Source organism: Vipera ursinii (genome assembly GCF_947247035.1).
Source record: "Vipera ursinii genome assembly, chromosome: 3".
NCBI classification, from domain to species: Eukaryota; Metazoa; Chordata; class Lepidosauria; order Squamata; family Viperidae; genus Vipera; species Vipera ursinii.
In genome coordinates this window covers 75,113,433-75,138,335 of record NC_139516.1, presented here as the reverse complement: position 1 = coordinate 75,138,335, position 24,903 = coordinate 75,113,433, and the positions used below count along the sequence as shown (strand labels likewise).

General features: G+C 41.1%; 1 protein-coding gene across 1 annotated transcript in view; it reads left to right on the top strand.

Annotated features, from left to right (window-relative positions):
- Positions 1 to 24,903, top strand: part of ADGRL4 (adhesion G protein-coupled receptor L4) — a 121,092-nt gene that overhangs the window by 81,444 nt on the left and 14,745 nt on the right. The window contains exons 12-13 of the mRNA XM_083360244.1: positions 4,395 to 4,615; positions 6,538 to 6,604. Coding sequence (XP_083216370.1) covers positions 4,395 to 4,615; positions 6,538 to 6,604 — 288 coding nt within the window. The remainder of the gene's footprint in view (positions 1 to 4,394; positions 4,616 to 6,537; positions 6,605 to 24,903) is intronic.

The following is a 24,903-nucleotide window of genomic DNA, read 5'->3' as shown; positions in this document are numbered from 1 at the left end:
ACAAGAAGAAGTGCTCCGGATGTACATGCTGCAACACCAAGCCAAAATGCGCAGGGTGTGGAGGCAACCACCCCCGGTCTACCTGTAAGTTCCGGACGGCCAAGTGCAGGGCAGCAGCCTGCATGATGAGGAAGACCAGCAAACAACAGTTACTGTGGCTCCACAACACATCACATTGGTTAACTGTTATGAGGGCCAGTGGGCTGTCTGTAACACGGGGACCCGCCGGCCGTTAACTCCAAAAATCAGGCTGGACATGTGGCTCCAGAGCATCCCCTGCAAAATGGAACTTGACTCCGGCTCGGCAGTCTCGGTGATCTCACACGAGACTTTTACCCAGATATGGAGCCAGGGTAAGCAGAGGGCCACCTTGAGGCCATCTAGTCTCACCCTAACAGACTTCCAGCAAATGCCCATCAAAATTAAGGGAGAGGCAACATTTTCAGTGTGGTATGGGGGATTCCAGTGGCAATTGGATGCCCTAGTGGTCGAGGGGCAGAGGACTAGCCTCATAGGGTTAAACTGGTTCAAGGCCCTAGGCATTAGTATCACAGGGATACATATGACCCGGGCCCACAACATCGAATCTGTCTGCAATGCTTTTGCAGACGTATTCGATGAGACACTAGGAAAGTACACAGGACCATCAATCACATTTAAATTAAACCCCAATGTTCCACCCATAAAAATCAAACCCCGGAGGGTACTGTTTGCACTTAAACAAAAATAGAGAGGGAATTGGACAAACTGGTCACACAGGGAGTCCTGAAACCGGTCAAGGGAGCCGAGTGGGAGACTCCTATATTCACCCCACTCAAGGCAAACAGTGAGGTGTGGATCTGCGCAGACTATAAATGTACTATAAATAGAGCATTAAATCAGCATGCTTACCCGGTCCCAATGGTCAGCAGCATCCTCGCGTTATTGCAGGACAGCGCCATCTTTGCCAAACTTGATCTTGTGCAAGTGTATCAGCAGCTACCAGTCGACAGGGAAACAGCCAATGCACAGACTATAGTCACCCACAAGGGGGCGTTCCAGGTAGACCGGTTGCAGTTAGTGTAGCTGGAGTTAGTGTAGCTCCAGGCATCTTCCAGGAGATCATGGAGCGAACGCTCAAGGGCATCCCAGGAGTATGCCCTTACTTTGATGACATCCTTATTGCAGGGAAGAATGAGGAGGTATTGACTGAGCGTTTAGAGGCTGTGTTGGAAAGATTCAGGGCTGCAGGTCTCAAACTTAAAAGAGACAAATGCAGCATTGGGGAGACAGAAACTGAGTTCCTGGGATTCAGGATAGATGCTCAGGGCATCCATCCTGCAGCATCTAAGGTGGAGGCAATTAAAGGAGACCCCACCCCCAAAAGCAAGGCAGAGCTACAAGCCGCCTTAGGTCTTCTCAATTTCTACCACGCATTCTTACCCCATAAGGTATCCATAGCAGAACCCTTACACAGGCTCCTGGATAAGAACACTGCATGGAACTGGACAAGCACTCATGCCAAAAGTTTCCAGGCTTTAAAGGATCTTTTAGAGGGTGATGTCACAATCACTCATTTCATAGAATCTAAGCCCATCTGCATCACTTGTGATGCATCCACTTATGGAGTGGGCGCTGTCCTAAGCCATTTAGAAGATGATGGGAAACAAGTTTCCATTGCCTATTACTCCAGAACATTGTCAGTGGCAGAGCGGAATTACGCCCAGATAGTTGCTGGAGTGAAGAAGTTCCATGATTACTTATATGGCAGAGAATTCACCATATTCACTGACCATAAACCTCTACTAGGTCTTTTTACCACAGATAAACAGACACCCCCCCAGATTCTGTCACCCAGAATGCTCAGGTGGTCCATTTTCCTGTCTGCATACTCTTGCAAGCTGGTCCATAAACCAGGCAAGGAAATGGGCCACGTTGACAGGTTAAGCAGGTTGCCCTTAGCCAGCACTGAACCTGACCCAGCTCCCGCATCTCAAATATTAGCATTGCAGGATCTCCCTGAGTGCCCTCTCAGTGCAAAGGACATTGCAGCAGCAACACCTGCCAACAAAACACTGAGTAGGGTACAGACGTGGGTGAGCACAGGGTGGCAGGACAAGTCCCCAGGCCCGGAATTCCAGGCATACTTCATCAGGCGACATGAATTGTCTACACACAAGGGTTGTTTGTTATGGGGATGTCGGGTAATCATCCCTGAGAAGATGAGGGACAGATTCATACAATCTCTCCACGAAGAGCACCCTGGGGTGGTGAGAATGAAGGCTTTAGCCAGGAGGTACCTGTGGTGGCCAGGGTTAGATAAGGCAATAGAGGAACAGGTAGCTGGCTGTTATACCTGCCAGAGGTCCCAGCCGGAACAGCCTCATGCACCAGTCCACAAGTGGGAGGACACACACACTCCCTGGTCCTGAGTCCATATTGACTATGCGGACCATTTCAGCAACAAACATTCTTAGTGGTAGTGGACAGCCACTCGAAGTGGTTGGAAGTGGTACCAGTAAGTAGCATGACCACGGGGAGGACAATCCAAGTGCTCAGGGAACTCTTTGCCACACATGGCCTCCCTGACGTGTTAGTCTCTGATAACGGACCACAATTTACTTCCACGGATTTCCAGGTGTTTATGAGGACCAACTGGATTAGACACATCATGACCGCCCCGTTCCACCTGTCGTCTAATGGAATGGCAGAGCACATGGTGTGCACAACCAAAGATGCTCTGAAATGCATCATCCAAGGCGACTGGAAGCAAAGGTTATCACAATTTTTACTACACCAACACACCACACCCTGTTCATCAACAGGAAAGAGCCCAGCGGAACTACATTGGGGCAGATGACTCATAACAAAACTAGACAGACTACACCCTGACAGAGTGGCTACTGACACAGACCAACCCAAACCCAAACCCCCCAGACACCTCGACATTGGAGAATTGGTCTGGGCAAGGAAATATGGCTCTGGGCACACATGGGTGCCCGGAGATGTGGATGAAAAGACAGGGCCACTGTCATTCGTTGTAAGGGTGGAGTGGGGCTGTCAGTGGAAAAGACATATAGATCAGGTGAGGAGGAGAGCTCCTGAAAACATACCAGGAAGCACACATAGGGCAGGCCCAGTGGCGCACTCCAACTACCCTGATCAACCACACACAGAACCTGACCAACCACACACAGAAGAGTCTGGCAGGGACACTGACCTGTGGACAATAAGACCAACACAGCCAGGGCATCAATAGGGCCAGGGGGACCGGGCACCAGAAACAAATGTTGTTCCGGGGTTGCCCCACACCAGCAATGCAGATAACACCACACAGGACTCGGGGGGAACACTAAGGTGGTCAAGATGGGAGCACAGGCCCCCAGCCTACCTCACGGACTATGTGCAGTCGTGAAAAAAGCAAGGGGTCAACAACAAGTGTAAATAGTACAAGTACAAATAGTTATGTTGGGGGGGGGTAAGTTTAAAGTGGATTGGCATTGTCTGTTCTTATGGGGGAAGGGGTGTCAAGTTACAGTATGGGTCAAGTTACAGTAAAAGAACTACAGGAGGCGCTGTTGCTGGACAGCTCCGGTAAGGAGCAGCACTGGCGGGAAAACCACAGAAGACTATTGGCTGACCGCCAGGCGGGAAACCAAGGTTTGAACCTATTGGTCAGTGCCCACCTGGACAGGTATAAGAGGACCCAGGTAACCCCAGTTCCCTAATCTTTGTTCTACAACCTTGCCATCCAATAAAGGTTCTGTTCCAGCCATCGCCTACATGTCTCATTCCTCCGCAATCTAACAATTGGCATTTGACATTATTATACCACTAGAGGGGTTTTAAAATTCTCATCTAACAGTTCCAGCTAATTCAGTTCAGTTCAGAGTATATAAACTCCATTGAACAGTTCTTCTGCCTGTGGACTTCATGTCGAATTGAGACTTTCGTTAATGAAAGTGGAGGCAGACTCTTAATTGTTTAGACTGGCAATGTTCCAATATCAGCAGGAGTTCTGCCAATTTGTTTTATTGGTTGCTTTATTTTTAATCAGTGTAGAAAAATGTTGCTGTAAGGAAAGCAAGAGAAATCTAAATCTATCTCGGGGAAGGGAGAATACATTAGCCTGCAGTTTGCATAGTCTGATGTGTCAGGGTGAATGTTTCAAGCTAGAAATTTTACATGGGCAAAACAAGCATTTATGTTGCTTCAGTTTTCAAATGACAGTGGTCCAAGTGTTTCCTTATACACATTCAGATGAGTGATGACAGGGCCTTAATGGTTTTATATTGAGACAAAATGTCAGAAATACCTGTGCTTCCTCTGTACAGGAAGAAAGTTTTAACCTGCCTTGCAATAAATGTACTATTTTATATTAGTCACTTATACTGTTCCTTTTCCCCCCCTTCTAGCTATTCTGTTCCATCACTGCTGGACTGCTCCATTACTTCCTCCTAGCGGCTTTTGCATGGATGTGTATCGAAGGCATTCACTTGTATCTTATAGTTGTTGGAGTAATCTACAATAAAGGATTCTTACACAAGAATTTCTATATTTTTGGCTATGTAAGCCCAGCAGTGGTGGTTGGCATTTCTGCTGCACTGGGATATAAATACTATGGAACAACTGATGTGTAAGTTACTATTTACATCTTAGATACTTCAAACATAGTCCAAATACAGTCTGTCAGGATGCGATGGCACAACCATGCTTTGGCTATGATATCCTCTTTGTCAATATTTTTAACAAATCTAGTTATTTGATACTGACAGCTTTGAAATATCATTAACACTTTTGACTTCAGTACTCCTCATTTAAGAATGAATAGAAGACCCAATAAGGGATCGGTGTTCCTGTGCTGACCGTCCTCATTGTGCCTTGAGTGCACTTGATTTTTGACTAAATATTAGAAACATTCGTAAGATCCTTGATAGTGAGGGAAGAGATTTAGGCTCAGACTCATATCTGCCTGTGCTTCAATGTGTGGACACTTTATTCCAAAGTTCTGTCTCCTCTGTTGAATTGGATGAAACCCAATATAGCAATTCAGGGGGAAACTGTCATCTGTAACCAAGTCTAAATGAGATCATCAAGACTGAATGTTTACATTCTAGGCAAGACATTTTTATGTATTTATTTCTGAAGCAAGAGAAAATCAAATGATCAAATTTAGTGGTCTCATCTATAAAGGTCTTATTTCCCTGGAAGAAGGCAACTCTTAGCAGCCCTGGTTTGATATTATATGCTGTATATCTATTTCCCAAGCTTTTTTCTTATTATAGATTGCTTATTACATTTTCTGATGTACAGTAACTTACTCTATCTCTCCTCCTTTCTCTTCTCTTTTATCCAAGCTACTGCAAAAATAATTTCAATGCTATTTCAACATTTAAATATTGGATTTGCAAGAAAAAAATTATCTCCCTGTTATGTAAAGATGTAGGTTTGTTCCCTTATCTTTTTTCCAATTCAAATAATTTCATTCTGGCATGACTTTATCTGTTTTCTTTGTAGCCTGCCCAAACAGGGTTGGCAACACCGCATTCCTTCACCTGAAGGCAGGCAACAATTAGAAACTAGCAATCAGACATTGATAAAATTTGGCCAAATTATCTCCTTTCAAAAAAAACTTTTTTATCTCAAATTTCATTCAAATTATTCTGAAAAGGCAGCTCTGTCATTCTCAGGGATGGAGAATTCTGGGGCCTCTTCCATATTTTGTATCAATTTTTGTTCATTACTATCTGTTCAATGACTCCTTTTTCCTCACCTCATTCTTCTTTAAGGCAAGACTATATCCACTAACCTGGAATAAGACCTATCCAAGGTGGTCCAATTATGTGTCAGCAAGGTTCTTTGAGCCATTTATTTGTTTATTAGATTTTTATCCCACCTTTAGTACTGTACAGGTAACTTAAGGCAGTGAACACACCTAATACTCCTTCATCCTTCTATTTTTGGGCTGAGAGACAATCACTTGCCCAAGATCACCCAACCTGTTTTCCTGCCTAAGACAAAACTAGAACTTACAGTTACCTGGCTTCTAGGCCAGTAACTAAATCAGACACAAAACTGGCTATTGTCAAGACATATCACCATGGAAGTAACACAATGCTCCTTGTCTAGGTACTTCCCATAGTGTTTCTTCCTTATCATCTCTTTCCTAAGTTCTAAAATTTGGAAGATACAATGTCTTTCTCCAAAGCTTTTTCTGACCTATCCAGTAGCTTATTGCCTGACCAGGGATTCAAACAATGTGAAGTGAAGTGACATGGCTGATTCACCTCCCTTTTAAAATTAGTGTACAATGCTTTGCTAAACAGGTTTGAAAGTACACTTCTCCCAAACCTCTCTGGAAATGAAGCATGACTTCAAAACACTGTACATGTCTACAAAAAATGGGTAGCCTATAGTCCCAGGAACAATGCATTCAATAACTTTTGTCTAGAAATAAGAATACCAAAGTAAAATATTTTGCTTCAGCTATCAATACCAGGCTAAGATGGTTTAATCTGTAAATGTAGTTCAAAATATTTTGTCCTACTTACCTTACAGATGTTGGCTCAGCACAAAGAATAACTTTATATGGAGTTTTATAGGACCAGCATGTCTAATAATCCTTGTAAGTATGCTTTTCTTCCCATATTATTTTTTTAAAAAACTGGGATACATAAAATAGTAATAATAGGTGTGCAATCATTACTTACGCATTGATAGCCCATCTGTGAGTGCTTAAATATGGCAAACTGAACTATTTTAAAGGCTTTTATATAACTGGCTCTAAAATATATTTACCTCTTGTAAGTCTAAGTGCTTTGCCTGTCTCAAAAACATATGTTTGATTAACTAATATTTCAATTGGGGATTTGTTTCTTCTAACCTGATGGCTGGAGGGAACAGAATTCTCTATAGCAATTCAGTTGTGTAAGATGTAGCATCTTTACATGTCAGTTGTATCTTGGCAGAACTCAGCAGGAGAGGTATACAGACATGATGCCAGGAGACAGATAATCTGGTATTTCAAATGCTGAGTTATTTAATCTTTTATCTGTGATCGGTCATCTTTGAAGTTTAGGCTGTCATCTTTTTTATTTTTTTCATTCTCATGTACCCTGCCATCATCAAGGCTATTTTAAACAAAATTGCAACATCAGAGACAAGAACCTGTTATTTCACACAGACAGGCAAGTTGAGAGTTGATAGCCTATGTTTCAGATGGATAGAGACTTTTTAATTCCTCTTGGAATTGTTTTCAGACTTGATCTTTTGGAAATATTTGATGCTTCCGAAGTGCCAGGAAGTTAAACATGTAAGACCTAATTTAGATCAAGTAAGAAATGTTGGACGGTTAGATCCATGATATAAATAACTCCTGGTCCTCGTTTGCGGATAAAGTTTTCATTTAAAATTTATTTGCACATTAGCATGAAATACAGTAAGCATAAATTTATTATCAGTTTGGTATTGAAAAATGTAAGAATCAAAACAATCTGTTTCACGTTATGAAACTGTAGTAAAGCAGATAAAGTGGTTTATCCTGATCTAGATTATTCCAAATTGCACACACTTATAACTCCTTCACTCAGGTGCTGTTATAAATGTACCAGCAATAACATTATTTTTAATCAATTTGGTGTGGTTATAAAGGGGGATTTAAGGTTTAAGCATGGGCTGTAGATAACTACTCCAAATGACCTCATTTAGACAAAGGCCTTAAAGCAATACTACCTCCCTGCTTTTTCCAGGTGTCTATGTGACCACAATCTGAATAAAGCACAGATCCCACTAATCCCACTGACCAATGGATTTATATTCAAGCCAAACAAGCAATCATGCTTTTTGTCTAAAGGATGCAGACAAGAAAGAGCCTGGTGTGTTCTCCATTTGGAGCTGAGCTCCATGTATTTTCATACAAGTCCATGAACAAGTCTATTCTAGCCATATTATCCAAATGTTTAAGTTTTATTCCAATACGTTGCATGACCTTTTTCATTTCTAAGGGTTGCTTTTGCTAAGGAGCTACTGAAAAGGGGAGATTTTTGCAATGTTGGAAAGAATACGAAAGAAGATTTCAGTGGGTCTTAAAACTGATACTTTGTAAGAATTTATTTTTCTTTGGTTGAATAAGTTGCAGGTTTCTCTTCACAATTTTCCCAAATGTGCTGCAGAGGCAATTGGCATTTGTAAGGCATTGTCTTGTATACAGCCATCTTTTAAAGAAAAATACATTTTTTTTAGTTGCAGTTTTGCTGTATATTGGAGAATAGAACTAATCTGTCTGGTTTAACAACATAGCCAATCTATCTGGCTTTTCAATGTGGCATTGCTATTTTCAGCATTGGAATGGTAGAAAACTATTGCTCAGATAATTCAATATTCCACAACCAGGAAGAATGTTCACAAATATAGAAATAATCTCAACAACAGTGATACATGTGAATACTTGATCTAGAGAAAATACTCATATAAATTTGATATGGCCTTTCTACTAACTTTCAGCTGCAACTTAATGTAAAGAAGGTAATAATTTCATAAACATTTCTAGTCAGGTCACCCATGCCTAAAGGGGCATATGATTTTTTCCCATTGAGAGCAATATGCCCATCATGTAATCAAAATGCTTTTACAAAAGAATCGGACAATATAGCATAGTGATGTAATAGTTGAGAAACATCCTCATTTTTATTAGGATGGTGGAATAAAGTACTAAATACCTGGAATCCATAATACTGTATTTTAAATAAGCCTTTGAGTGTGGGAGAGGTTGTTGCTAGGCTTTATCTAGATAGTGCTTTATAAGTAAAGAGGGAATGGATAGGGGATAGTTTGATGAGTTAGAGCAGGGGTGTCAAACTCAATTTCATTGAGGGCCGCATCAGCATTGTGGTTGCCCTCAGGGGGCCAGGTGGGTATGGCCAGGGTGGGCGTGGCCTACTGGGTGGGCGTGGCTAGAGTGCGTATGGCCTACTGGGTGGGCATGGCCAGCTCTATATTGTTCGAATCAGGGGTGCATATGGGGGCCTGGGCAGGAGTGGGACAGATCTGAGGGTCTCTGGCTGAAGGAGGGTCTTTGGGCCAGGGTCAAGGCAGTGGGGGCTGTTCCCTCACTGTTTCCAAGATGGCTTCGCGGGCCACATGAAACCACTTCGTGGGCTGGATCCGGCCCCTGGGCCTTGTGTTTGACATGTCTGAGTTAGAGTATATCATAATATGCCTTGGAAGTTTCACATACCTTATTAAGGTTATAGTGAACCTACAGATTTGTAAGGGATACTTACAATATCACAGTTTGTTTTAAGCAGATGAAGCATTTTTAATATTTCAGATCTGGTTTTAAAAAGAGACCCATTTCAACGTTCATCAGTATACACTTGTTCACTTCCAAGTGTTTAAACAGTGCTCACTTTTCTGAAATATTTATTCATTAATGCCTAAAGTACTATTAGAATTCTGAAGTATATGCCTGTGGCATAATTGATCCTATCAACATTTTAATTATTATTATTTTCTTGATGAGAAAACATTAAAAAACACTTCGGGTCAGTATGAGCGTGCAAAGAGGAAGGAGTACTTAAATCTTTGTAAAACAAGCTGCATGCCAAAGATAATTTTGTCAACTTGCTTCTCTTTGCAGCCTTTAAAACCACCACCAATAATTCTGAGACTATATTTAAGATTAGATCAAAGCTTGACTAGGTAGAAAGTTTGCAACTGTAATAAAATTTTGAAATAAAATAATGACTTCGACATAAGCTTTCAGGAAATAGAGAAAAGATCCCTGCAGGAAGGATTGAAAGTAATTGTGGCTACAAGCGATATAAAAGGTTAAGCTAAGTCTACTAACTTCTATGCTGTGATACAGTATTCAACCACTGTAACCACTCCTGAACAGAAAAGAGATTGGCAAGGCAATCGTACATGAAAGGATATTTATGAAGCACTGGGAAGTCAGAAGTTCTGCAATATTTACCTCCTCCCAGGCTGCTGTCAGGAAGGTGGAAATGAAAGCTTCCATGAAATCACTGGGATACTATATCTATAGTCACTAGAAATAATGCCAAGGGCCCAAGAATTGCTTAGTTCCAGCAGATCCAGTCTTTCTTCTCTAAAACATTGGTACCTAACCTTTTTCAATATTAAACTTAATTTACCAACATTGGGGGAAAAATAAATAGACAGATGATCAGCAAAATGGAAAGCATTCTTAAGTCAGATTTCTTTGGAACAGAAATTGTCCAGGAGAAGGGTATGGCCCCAACCTCTCTTAGAAAGGCTATTGAAACCTAGTTTTTCCAACAAGACATGGGGACTGAAATATGATGAAGTATTCCCTCTTATAATGAGATATTTTCTTTTTGAATTGAGTCTGTTTATGGTACCTGGTATGGAACTGGGAGTTAACTGAAAGTTAATATGAGAGAGATCTTTATGTGTAATTTTTAATCTTTATTTAGGGAATACAGTATATCAAGCTGCTCAGCATGAGTGATAACTGGAAGTGCATATAAGCTAGTAAGAAAGTAAACAAATCCTTCTCTATATCTGTGGCCAAGAGTGAAGAAATCATATATGTCTCAGTAGCCATCCCAATATTACAACTAAAATTTTGTACACCATTTATCTTGAAGCAAGAACAGATCTTACTTGTTTGAGGGTGTCCTCCCACAATGATTAAGGAATGGGAAATTTTGACAAGTCTATGTGTTATGTATTGGGCTCAGTTGTAACACCACGTGGTAAGCTGGAGCAGCTAACGTCTCTCCAGCAACCCAGACTCCAGGTCTCCAGTGCTGCTATTGGCTGCCCCTAGGCGGCAATGGGTTGCTTTAAGCCTATTGGCTGCCACCTAGGGGCCAGGCTATAAATTGCTGCAAGCTGCAGCCCAATTCTCAGTTCAGATCCTGCAAGCAATAAACCATGAGCTTTGTTGAACTCACTTGCCTCGTCTCCTTTCCTGCGTGAAGAACTCACTACACAACACTGGCGATGAAGGTGGGATCCTGCTTTTCCAAAAGAGCTGAAGTTCACTAGGGGAGAGGCAGCTCATGCCTGGAGGAAAAAGGCATTTATTTCCCCCCCCTATGGTTGGCTAGCAAGCCATGCTAGTGACCATGTGCTCAGCGGATTCAGTCCCTGGGCCTTGGAGAAGCAGGATCGAAAACCACAGGAACCAGCTGAAGACAGAATGCCGAAAGTCGGAAGACTACACGAATTCGATGTCAAGCATCCAGAGGGATGGCCTTCCTACTTGTCCCACGGAGAAAAATACCTCTGGGCAAACCAAGTTGCAGTAGATGGGCTGAAGGCCTCCACGCTGCTCTGTGTGTGCGGCCCAGATACATTCGACCTGGCCAAAAACCTCTTCGCCCTGATGCCGCTGGAGTCAGTTTCCTATGCGGACCTCAAGAAAAAGCTGGGAGAGCATTTCCAGCCGAAGATGTCAGTGATTGCTTGGTGTTTCAAGTTTGAACAGCAAATGCAGCAGCCCGGCGAAACAGCATCAGAATACATCACGGCCTTGAGGCAGGCCGCATGCCTCTGTAAATTTTCTGACGTAGAGGAGCAACTGTGAGACCAGCTCGTCTGCGGCCTACGGAACCGAACACTCCAGCAAAGACTTTTTCCCAGACTGAATTTAACCTTCATCGAAGCCCAAGATGAAGTAATGGCAGATGAAGCCGCTGGGGGTGCAGTCCAGACAGTCCAGCCCACCAAAATGACGAAGCACAAAGAAACAGTCCACCACGAGGACACCAAACGCTCAGAAGAATCTTTGGAGGAAGAAGATCCTGAAGACAACAAGCTTCACAAGTAACCCAACGCACAGCACTGCAGCAGCAAACAGCAAGAGAACACTTACAAGGCAGTTCTCTTACCTAGATGTAAAGGTTGTGGCGGCAACCACCAACGTGCTGATTGCAGATTCTGGTCAGCCACGTGCAGGGCCTGCGGCAAAACAGGCCACATCGCAGCAGTTTGCAGAGCTCGCCAGAGGGACAGTCCACCCAAACAGCAGTTGGAAGATCTGACAAGGAGAAGTACCGGGGCCCAGGGTCCATTTAGTGTGGGGTTTTGTAGAAGCCGTAGAAGTGTATGTCGCACCAAGGCTCGACGCCCCCTTAAACCTAAACTCAAACTTCAGGTAGAACTACAAGGAGTCCCTTGTCAAATGGAGTTGGACTCTGGCTCTGCTGTCTCCATTATTTCCCTGGACACCTTCAATTTCATGTGCAGTCGCAGTAGAAAATGGGCCAAGCTAAGGCCCTCCAACATAATTTTAACTGACTTTCAAAATGCTTATGTCAAAGGTAAGGGGGAAGCCACCTTGGCTGTAAAATTTAAGGGGTTTTATGGGCACCTGGATGTCATAGTAGTAGGGGGCCAGAGAACTGGTCTCATAGGACTTTATTGGTTTGATGCTTTAGTCATTCAAATAACTGGTATCAACTGGACACAAGCTGCAAACCTTTTGTCAGTTTGCGAGGACTTTGCAGACGTTTTTGATTCAGCTCTAGGAACATACACAGGCCCGCCTATCTCATTCAAGCTAGATCCCAACGTAGTTCCCATTAGGGTTAAACTTCAAAGGGTCCCTTTTGCCCTCAAACATAAAATTGACTCAAAAATAGACAAGCTTGTAGAACAGGGCATTTTACAACCAGTTGATGGTGGGGAGTGGGAAACTCCTATAGTCACTCCACTTAAGGCAAACAGAGAAATCAGAATATGTGCAGACAATTAAAAAGCCCTTAAACAACACACTTACCCTGTTCCAGTGGTGAACCACATTTTAGCTTCTTTGCAAGGGGGCACTATTTTCGCTAAATTAGATTTAGCACAGGCCTATCAGCAACTGCCAGTTGATGAGGCCACAGCTGCAGCTCAGATGATCGTGACTCATAGGGGGGCTTCCAAAGTAAATTGTTTACAATTTGGAGTTAGCGTTGCTCCAGGCATTTTTCAGGGAATCATGGAACGCACACTTAAACGCATTCAGGGTGTTTGCCCTTATTTTGATGATGTACTTATTGCTGGAGAATCTACAGAAGTGTTAGCCAGCAAGCTCAGGGCTGTCTTACAGAGGCTTCAAGAAGCAAGCGTCAAATTAAAGAGTAAATGTAGTATTGGGGTTCCTTCAACAGAATTTCTAAGATTTCGAATTGATGCTAACAGCATTCACCCTACTGAATCCAAAGTGAAAGCCATTCAATTGGCTCCTAGTTCTAAATCCAAAGGAGAGCTACAAGCATTCTTGGGCCTCCTCAACTTCTACCATGCCTTCCTGCCTAACAAGGCTGCATTGGCAGAGCCTCTTCATAGGCTGTTAGATAAGAAAGCTCCATGGAAATGGACCAGCATTCATGAAAAAAGCTTCCAGGACTTAAAGGCACTATTGTCAGTTAAATCCACTGTAACTCATTTTAGGGAGTCTAAACCAGTCTGTTTAGCATGTGATGCATCTCCATATAGGGTGGGAGCAGTCTTGAGTCAGTTAGAAAAGAATGGAACACAAGTCCTTATTGCATTTTATTCATGGACACTGTCCTCTGCTGAGTGTAACTATGCTCAAATTGACAAAGAGACCCTAGCCATTGTAGCTGGAATAAAAAAAATTCCATGACTATTTATTTGGCAGGGACTTCACGGTCTTTACAGACCACAAACCACTGTTGGGACTCTTCACAACAGACAAACAAACCCCCCACATACTTTCCCCAAGAATGTTGAGATGGTCTATTTTCTTATCTGCATACACGTTTAAATTGGTTCACAAACCTGGTAAAGAAATGGGCCATGCTGATGGCCTCAGCAGACTTCCACTGCCACTAACGAAACCAGACCTGGCCCCTACGGCCAGAATTCTGTCCATTCAGGACCTACCAGAATTTCCCCTCCATGCTGGGGACATTGCTACAGGAACAGATAGAGCACTTAGTAGAGTGCTTTCATGGATACACAAGTACAAAGCCCAGGTTCTGAGTTTCAGAGTTATTTTGTCAGAAGACATGAGTTATCAGCTCACAAGGGGTGCATCCTTTGGGGAAATACAGTCATAATCCCCTCTTCACTGAGAGACAGGGTTTTACAGTCATTACATGAGGGCCATCCAGGCATTGTCAGAATGAAAGCTTTAGCAAGAAGCTACCTTTGGTGGCCTGGCCTTGACAAGGACATTGAGGCACAGGTACATGGTTGTTAAACATGTCAGCAATCTAGGTCTGAGATGCCACATGCCCCAGTTCACAGGTGGGAAGAAACACACACTCCCTGGTCTAGAATTCACATAGACTACGCTGGGCCCTTTCAGGGACAGCTCTTCCTCATAATGGTGGACAACCACTCCAAATGGCTGGAAGTAATCCCAGTTGCAAACAAGACTACTGCTAGGACCATCCAGGTGCTGAGAAAATTCTTTGCCACACATAGGTTGCCAGATGTCTTAGTTTCAGACAATGAGGACTAATTCACTTCTGCTGAATTTCAGGCATTCCTAAGAGCAAATCTTATCAGACATGCAACATCTGCCCCTTTTCATCCGTGCTCTAATGGTCAAGCTGAATGAATGGTGAAGACCATGAAGGAATCACTCAAACGCATCGTAACAGGTGACTGGCATCACAGACTGGCAGATTTTTTACTGTGCCAACATTCTACGCCCTGCACTGCTACAGGCAAAAGTCCTGCAGAACTTCATTGGGGGAGGCAACTGATCACTAAACTGGACAGGTTGCATCCAGATAGAGTGGCAGCAGAAGCCTCTTGACCAAAACCCCTAAGGGGGCTGCAAGTGGGCGATTGGGTATGGGCCAGAAACTATGGACATGGGAATCTGTGGGTTCCTGGTAAAATTACCAAATCATATGGTCCCCTTTCTTACGAAGTGGGGCTGGAGGGAGGGCAGGTTGTCAGAGGCCACATTGATCAACTCAGAAAATGGTTTCCAGAATGGCCACTAACCAAAAACTGCATCATAAGTCCCTCCCAAAGTCCCCAAGCTGGCAGCCAAGCCAGCCCATACATGGACTCTCAAGACTCTTCCTTCTTAAGCAATGAGGAACTGGGCGTAGAGGAGGGGAGTCCAGAAGTGCAACATGGATCCCCTGAAGGAGCAAGCCAACCATACTTTAACAACCGCTGTGGCAACTCTGCTGATCAGTCTGACTCTGGGGTGGGCCAACCTGGAGAGGCCATCCAGAGAGCATCTAATTCCTTTGACTCAAGAGCATCAAGGGACATTGTTCTACCTGGCCCAATGGGCTTATGCACCAGAGACAAATTCTTTGTGTGCCCAATCAGATTTGGCCAATAAAGAATATTCTCACTCTTGTTCTCAATAAAAATAAATATAAATACCCAAATCCTTGTGTGATAAATGTACAGCTTTCCCTAACAATCTGCATTTTTTTCTAATTCTGTCTGCAAATTTCCCTCACATATACAGTACATTTCAGTCTTCAACTTTCTCCAGAGGTCGATTTCCTGAAGATGGGCATTTTTTTTCTCATCAGGTTTGAGTGCAGATTTAGATCACTAAAATTTAAAAGAATGCATGTGCCGTTATAAGATTGTTCTTTCCTGCGTAGCCTTCTATCTCGTTTCTGCCATCAACACTTCTTCCTGTTGTTGTTCTTAAACATTTTCCAGTTGTGTCAAACTAGAACAAATAGCTAAAGCATTTGGGCAGGTGTATCCACCTGGGAGATGATAATGAGACAAATAAGACAGCAGACATACTTTTCTTTGTTGACTGACAGCTTGCGGGCAATTTCAGGCAATTAATATGGCATACATTTTTATTGACTGACTTAAACCATTGCATAGTTATAAATTTAACTATCTTCTACCCTGATGGAAGCAGGCATGAAGCAGTCTCATTTCACCAGCCATTAGCCAGAAGACAAAAATCTTTCTGTCTTCACGCTAGGCTGCACTTCAGAATTCTAGCTTATTATTTCTAACATTGATAATAAGGGCCATGGGGAGACCGATGTCTGTATAGTGACATCAGACATGTTTAAGGAAACATATCTAAATAGATTTTTTTAAAAAACAAGAGAAAGAAAGAATGTGACATTAAAAGGCAGAAGGAGATAGCTTTTACTAAAATTTAACATCAGCATATGGTTTCATCAATTATTCAATGAGAGTCTAGGCTGGTGAAAAAGGGATGAATTGGGAGTTTTATTTCTGAAGTTTTGAATATAAAACACTGAACAGACTAAGAAATACTATGTCAAAATCTTCAGAATTATCTCTTTCTTAGGCCGTTTCTTTTCTTTGCCGAAAGAGTGCCATAAAAGTCCCGTGCTTACGTATTTCACTTCCATACCATACAGCTTTCAATATTCTTTTATTACTGGGGAGATTTGGAGAGGAATCACATTTTCCTCTTCTTCCCTTTGAATATGCTCATGTTCAGAATAATTACTGCTTGACTTCTTCAGCTGCACCTAAATTATGCTGTTTAAAGAATGATTTAGATAGCACCTGATGTAAGGAATTGTATTTTACTTTAGCTAATGCGTAATGCCTTTCTTTTTCCTTACCTCCACAAGGCAGGTATACAACCTGTTTTGTGACACAAATAACAATGGAAGAATTGAAAAATTAGCACTTAACCTGCTTAGCTACGCATATATTGTACCCAATAATAAAGTATCGTAACATAAAATTTCAGCTACAGTTACCAGTGCCTGCCTTAGAGCTGCAGCAGAACGAAGAAGGCCTTGCCTTTGTTTGTCATGTTACCAAATTGACACCTGGTGTCATCTTTCCAGTCTAGTGCGGCAGCAAACAAGATGGCAATAGTCATGGATGTTCTTTCCTCATCCTTTGCCAGCCTTGTCAGGATGTGTACCATCCCTGCAACTCTTAATAATAGATACAGTTGTAAATGTGCATATTTCATCTCAGTAACTGCAACCGACTTTAATTTAATTTAATTTAATTTAATTTATTGAGATTTTTATACCGCCCTTCTCCCAAAGGGACTCAGGGCGGTTCACAGGGCATAAATATAAACACCAATACAAACATTAAAAAATAATTAAATTAATGCCCAAGTTAAAACCAGAATACTAAAACAAACCAATAAAAACCCAAGTACCCCCATCAGGCCAGACCCGCTAGTTCAAATAAATGGGTCTTCAACCCGCGACGGAAGGATCGGAGGTCTGATGCCATCCGGAGCTCGACCGGCAGTTGATTCCATAACGCCGGAGCACCCACAGAGAAGGCTAAAGAGAAACTAAGACTAAAGAGAAAAAAGAAGAATGGATGGAAACTAATCAAAAAGAGGACCAGGCTAGAACTAAGTAGAAATTTCCTGACAGTAAGAACAATTAATTCAGTGGAACAACTTGCCTCCAGAGGTTGTAGGTACTCCAACACTGAAGGTTTTTAAGAAGAGATTGATAAACATTTGTCTGAAATGGTATGGGTTTTTCCTGCTTGAACAGGGGATTGGATTAGAAGACCCTCTGAGGTCCCTTCCAAATCTGCTATTCTGTTATACTTGCTCTATTAATGCATATGAAAGTAAGCCATTAAACTACCGTAGTTTCCAGCGTATAAGACTACTTTTTAACCCATGAAAATCTTCTCAAAAGTCCGGGGTCGTCTTATACGCCGGGTGCTGAAAATTTAGGGACAGGGCTGGCTGGAAAACCTGGAGCGGATCTCCCATTTAGTCTGCGCAGGGAAAGCGGGACCAATTGGAGAAGAAGCTGCAGTCTGTGATTTTTTACAGGCTGGGGTCTGGGCGTCTTTTCTTCTAAAGTTGAAGACCAGCTGTAGTATATCCCAACTTGAAAGGCAGGTGGGGAAGCCAGCAGCCAGAGCAGCGGCTTAGCTCTAAGGACACATTTGACTCAGGAACTGGGCGGGCTGGCTGGAAAACCTGGAACGGATCTCCCATTTGGTCTTTTTTTTTTTTAAATCCCATTTATATCCTGCCCTTCTCCGAAGACTCGGGGTGGCTTACAATTTAAAGCATAAATCAATGTGCTTAGCAATAGCCTTCATTCTGTGTATATGCCTGTTTATTAGGGCTTTCACCACCACCCCAAGCAGCATTATTACAAAGTCAGCTTATTGCCCCCAACAATCTGGGTCCTCATTTTACCTACCTTGGAAGGATGGAAAGCTGAGTCAACCTTGAGCCTGGTGGGATGCGAACCTGCACTAATTGCAGGCAGCTTGTGTTACTTAAGGCTCTGCACAGGGAAAGCTTTAGAGTGAATTAGGAAAAGTGAATTAGGAAAATAGGGAATGGTTGCTGGAATCAGGGGCTGCCACAAAGAAGAGGGAGTCAAGCTATTCTCCAAAGCACCTGAAAGCAGGACAAGAAGTAATGGATGGAAACTAATCAAGGAGAGAAGCAACCTAGAACTAAGGAGAAACTTCCTGATAGTTAGAACAATTAACCAGTGGAACAACCTGCCTCCAGAAGCTGTGAATGCTCCAACACTGGAAGTTTTTAAGAAGAGACTGGACAGCCATTTGTCTGAAATGGTATAGGGTTTCCTGCCTTAGCAGGGGGTTGGACTAGATGACCTCCAAGGTCCCCTCCAACTACTTCCTCTTCTTCTTCTTCTTCTTCTTCTTCTTCTTCTTCTTCTTCTTCTTCTTCTTATTATTATTATTATTATTATTATTATTATTATTATTATTATTATTATATTTATAGTTTAATCCACTTGCACTGTTTTATGTTTACATGTTTGATGACAAACAGCCTTATGTTTATAAGTGACAGTTTTCCTACTAAGAACCTGCATGTCATAAGCATTTGAATTAAAATTACCATATTAAAATCAAATCTGATGTTTTTTTATTTTTATTTGGTGTGCGTTGGAAGAGGGGTAGTCTTATACGGCGAGTATAGCCCAAACCCTATAATTTAACAGGAAATGTAGGGGGTCGTCTTATATGCCCAGTCGTCTTATACGCCGGAAAATACGGTAAATGAAACAGTACACTCATGTGTCACAAAGTTGCAAGGCTCAACCTACATATCTGGTTGCAAGTCCTAATTTTTGAGAGCAAACATGTATTGTAGCTTGTAGTGACCAACAAGGCAGTGCCTGTCTAATTTAAAGCAGGTAAGTCTGAGAATTGCTACATAGAACTACAATTTGAAACATATGAAAATTTAACATCTTGTAAGAGAGAACTGTGCCTTCTGACCCCGGAGCCACACCTTCCCCCAAATCACATGCAGTAAGATATTTTTGAAAATTTTAAACCCTTAGTCTTCAACTTACAACCCATTCATTTAGTGTCCATTTGAAGTTACAACCGTACTGGAAAAAAGTGATTTACGACTATTTTTTACACTTACGACCATTGTAGCATCCACATGGTCACATGATCAAAATTCAGGCACTTGGTAACTGGCATGTATTTATGACAGCTGCACTGTCCCAGAGTCATATGATCCCCATTTGTAACTTTCCCAGGGCTTTCAACAAGCAAAGAATCTGGGAAGTCAGATTCACTTCATGACCACATTGTTCACCTAACAACTGCCGTGATTCACTAAACAACTATGGCAAAAAAATGGTGCAAAACTCATTTAACAAGGCTTAGTGACAGAAATTTTGAGCTTAATTGTAGTCGTATGTTAATGACTACCTCTATTCAAATATGGTTTAAATCTGGTGTCTGATGAGCCAAGACTTTATCCGTTTGTATTTGGAAATCCCACAATATTTTAACCTGCTCATATTCAACTACTTTTTTCATATTCTGTCTTCCCACCATCAATTTTCGTTTCTGACACATGATAATTTTTACAGATGTTTTTGTGAATCATTTTGGCGACTGTGCAATGTTTGAGAATGAAGTATTCTTTTTAATCAAGAAATCCTTTTCTTTCTCCTTAGAATATTTGAATGAAAATGTACGCCATGCTTACTTTATTACTTTCAAGGGAGAAATGTCACATAGAGATGTGTGAAAAGGATGTCAAATAGACAGAAATAGAAATATTCCTTTCTCCTTCTTATTTCTCTCTCTCTCTCTCTCTCTCTCTCTCTCTCTCTCTCTCTCTCTCTCTCTCTCCCTCCCTCCCTCCCTCCCTCCCTCCCTCCCTCCCTCTCCCTCTCCCTCTCTTTTCTTATTTATTTTAGTTTTTAGAATTCAACAAAACCAAAAGTTTTGGAGTAAAGTTATGATATTGTTAAAATTAATTAAAATTCTAATTCTAATTAATATATCAAATTACCATCCAAGATAAATAATAATGACATTTAATTAATATTAAAGGCATGGTGGAGATAAAACTGCCATCAATAATTTTCTAAATGCTATGAGGAGTTTTATGACCCTTCCAGGTAAACTTTGAGAAATTCAAAAGTGTTCCAAAAACTATCATTTTTTCTTCCTAAAAAGAGTAAAAAAATCAACATTATGGACTAATGATATCCCCAGCCTTTTAGCCCTGGGAAACTTGGGAGATCTCTTCTAATATTGGATCAAAGTATTTCTTGTAGAAGAAAACATGACTCTTAATGGGAGCTAGGATATTACCATGACCAAGAGCATCTGCAATGTCCTTCCATGAAAATTAGGTGTCTGTATAATATCCTTGTAGAAAAGGGATTTTATAAATGGCAGTGATTCTGACATTAGATGTTATTGTACACCAGCAACATCTTGATTCTTGCAAAAGTATGCATATACAACAGCCTTTTCTTCTATTCTGCTGTTCAAAATGCTATACAGTCTTTGAGAGTGAGAGGTTTTTTTTTTCCTTTTTCACTACTGATAAGCCTCCTGTATTCTTTGCACTGGGTTTTGAAAGTGATTCGTCAAGCTAAGATTATCTTTTTAAGAAAAACCCTGCTCTGAACAAGAAAAATATTGGGGTTCATGGCGCTGGCTGGTGGCCAATTTTTATCCTCCCTCACTGATCAAGTGGAGAAAACACTACTGTAGCTATCTCAGCCTGAGTTTTTGGAATGATTACATAAGAATGGTTATTTATTCATTTATTAAATTTCCACACTGCCCATCTCACCTAAGTGACTCTGAGTGATTTAATAATAAAATAATATAAAATAAAACTAAAAGCACAGTTAGACATACAATTAAAAGCAAGGTTGGAATGTACAAGTTAAAAGTAAGAATCTGTTGGAAAGCAACCCTACCATTCAGGAAGAGGAATCAAATGAGGAATTCACTGAAGTTCCTACATAAACACAAAAGGACAAGATCTGAACCCCCACCCCTCCACCCCTTTGAATGCTGTTGGATCTTAAGTAGTCTTTCACAGGGCAAGCTGCCAGCTGCTGAGAAGATTCCTGTAAAACTGGCACAGAACAATAAAGTAGCTAGTTGGTACTCTATACATGTGGGTCTGGTCATTCGTGCCTGACATAATCAAAGTTAAAAAATTCACCAGGCTAAGTGGTGAACAAGGTGGAGAAAATGCTTTCAAGCCACCAGCCATCCCCAGGGTTGCACAACACTCTTAGACCATCAAGCTATTGGCAGAGCCAGTACTTAACACTCTTCTAGAAAAGAAGAGTGGGGACTTTGGGATAAGATGTTCCAAGCAAAGGCATGGGCAACAGCAGAAGAGGGCCTCTCCTTCATCCTGCCAGTTCTTTAACAGATGGAATTCACTGCTTGACCAGGTGGGACAGGTCAATGTAATTGAGACAACCTGGTCCCATGCCATGAAGGGCTTTAAAGGTGACAACTAACACTTTAAATCTGACCTGGAAGCAAACTGGCATCCAGTGCGCAGCTTGCATAGTAGGGGTGTTAAATACATTATCCTACAAGCACTCAATAATGAGCTATTTCATGGAGTAGAAGAATGGTGAGGAAGGATAAGGGATGTTGATAGTATAATTATACATCCTGTGTCAGTATGTGTTTACTATTTTATTTGTAAATTGCCGAGAGCCATGCAAGTGTGATGGGCATATAGAAATTTGATAAATGAATAAATAAATAAATGTGTCCTCGGGTTTTTATACTGAAAAGCAGAAATTTCATCCCTTCCACCAAGTGTTCAGTCATTTTTTTTTTATTGAAAAGTTTTAACATACATTTTATCTTTAACAGTCCCCCCTCCCCCTCCCCTCTCCCTCCCTCCCTACCCCTCTCCCCCTCCCCCCCCCCCGACTTCCCAGAGCTAAGTACAAGGTATAACAACTAAAAAAAACAATCATAAACATCCATATGCTAACAACCATAAACTCTAAAATCTATCACTCTCTGGCTCATATAGGATAAGACAAACCTTAGTAATATTAAATATATATAGAGACTAAAATAGAAAAAGAAAAAAAGAAAGAAGACTTATTCAAATGCTACATGAAACTTCTTAACCCTATACTTGTTCTGGATAAACTCAATCCATTTTCTCCATTCCATAATATAACGTTCTTGCGAGTGATCTTTCAAATAAACCGAAATCTTTGCCATCTCTGCCAGGTCCGAAACCTTTAAAGTCCATTCTTCTATGGTCGGCAGTTCCTCTTTCTTCCAATACTGACCTATTAAGAGTCTTGCTGCCGTAATTAAATTCAACATCAACTTAGTGTCCACAACCGTAGCATCTGTAATTATTCCCAACAAAAAAAGTTGCGGACAAAACTTTATCCTTTGCTTGAAAATCTTCTGCACCATATTTTTATCCAAAAGGCCTTAACCTTTTTGCAAGTCCACCATATGTGAAAATATGTTGCATCTTCATCGCCACACCCCCAGCATTTTGGCTGATAATTCGGATACATACTTGCAAGCTTTTTAGGATCTAGATGCCATCTATAAAACATTTTATAAAAGTTCTCTCTTAAATTTTGAGCTTGTGTAAATTTTACGTTCCTCACCCAAATCTTTTCCCACGTGTCCATTGTAATAACTTCTTGGATGTTTTGGGCCCATTTTATCATACAGTCCTTAACAAGTTCTGTTTCTGAGTCAATCTCTATCAATGCAAGATATATCCATTTAATATGTGCTGGTCCCTGATTTCTAATTTGCTTTATCAGATTTTCATCAGTCGTTGTAAAACCAATTTTCTGGTCTTCTTTCCACCTGGCCCGTAGCTGAATATATTGAAACCAAGTTTGAACAATCTTCTCATCTCACAAGAGGCTGTATGGTTTCAGACACCAGACATTTCTTTCCAAACTTAAAATCTCTTTATACGTAGTCACATCATGTTTAAAACCAACATTTATATTTTCTATTGCGTGTTTTGGAATTGCCCACAATGGTATCTTACAGTCTAACTTATGTCTATACTTCTTCCAAACTCTCAGCAATGCCTGTCTTAAAATATGCACTCTAAACACATTATCTACCTTCTTATCATACAACAAATATGCATGCCAGCCAAACAGCAAATCATGGCCCTCAAGATTTAATAATCTCTCTTGTGTCAAATTAATCCAATCACTTATACCTGCTAATGCAGCAGCTTCATAATATAATTTAAGATTAGGCATTTTAAGACCACCTCTTTCACGAGCATCCTGCATAAACTTAAGTTTAACTCGTGGCCTTTTCCCTGCCCAGACAAATTTATTGATACCTCTCTGCCATTCCTCCAGAATCTTTCTTAAGAACCGGTATCATTTGAAATAAAAATAAAAATTTAGGCAGGACATTCATTTTCACTGCTGCAATTCACCCCAACAAAGACAATTGCAGTTTTTCCCAACTCTCCATTTCTTTTTGGATTTTTCCCCATAATTTTTCATAGTTATTTTTATATAGTTTTGTATTTGAGGGCGACAGAAGCACCCCCAAATATTTGACCCTTTTAACAATCTCAAATCCAGTTAACCCTTCTAAAAGGGCCTTTTGCGATGCTGTCATGTTTTTAGCCAAAATTTTAGTTTTTTGTACATTAACTTTAAATCCAGAAACCTTCCCATATTGCATTATTATCTCCATCAGGTCCACAACAGAGCTCTCCGGCTGGGTCACTGTAACAACCAGATCGTCTGCGAACGCTCTCAATCTATAATCCTGATCTCTAATTTGTATACCCTTAATTCTTTCCGAGTTCCGTATTTTTACCAATAATATCTCCAATGTTAACACAAATAACAAAGGCGATAACGGGCACCCTTGCCTTGTACCCTTCTCAATATTACATGCTTCTGACAAGCTATTATTAACTATTATTCGGGCTGTTTGTTTTTGATATAATGCCCTAATTGGTTGCAGAAATTTATCCCCAAAATTCATTTTATCTAAAACTTTAATCAAAAATTGCCAGTTCAATTGATCAAAGGTTTTTTCAGCATCTAAAAAAATTAGCGCCGCAGGGATCTGGTTGTTCCTTTCCAAAAATTCCAACACATCAACTATATGCCTCACGTTATTTTTCATTTGCCTACCACTAATAAACCCAGTTTGATCCCCATGAATCACCTGTTGCAGAACCCTCATCAATCTATTAGCCAACACCTTAGCAAATATCTTGTAATCTGTATTTAGAAGTGATATCGGTCTGTAGTTTTTTACTTGAGTAACATCTTGGTCTTCCTTCGGAATCAAAGAAATAAAAGCAGTTCTCCAAGACGGAGGCACCTTTCCCCCTCTCTGGATTATCTGGAACAATTCCTTTAACGGTTTTATCAACTCTAATTGTAAATTTTTGTAGTAAGCCGCAGTCAGACCATCCGTACCTGGCGCTTTATCCACCTTCAACTCCTTAATTGCTGTAAGAATTTCTTCTTCTGCAATCAATTGATTAATCTCCTCTTTTTGTACTTGCGTAAGCACCGGGATGCTAGCATTCTCCAAATATACATCAATGTCTTTTTCATTAATCTTTTCCTTAGCATATAATTTAGAATAAAAATCCACAAAGGCTTCCTTAATAAGATCCTGTTGAAACACAACCTTTCCCTTATGTTCAATTTTGTCTATATTAGAAGCCCTCTGCTT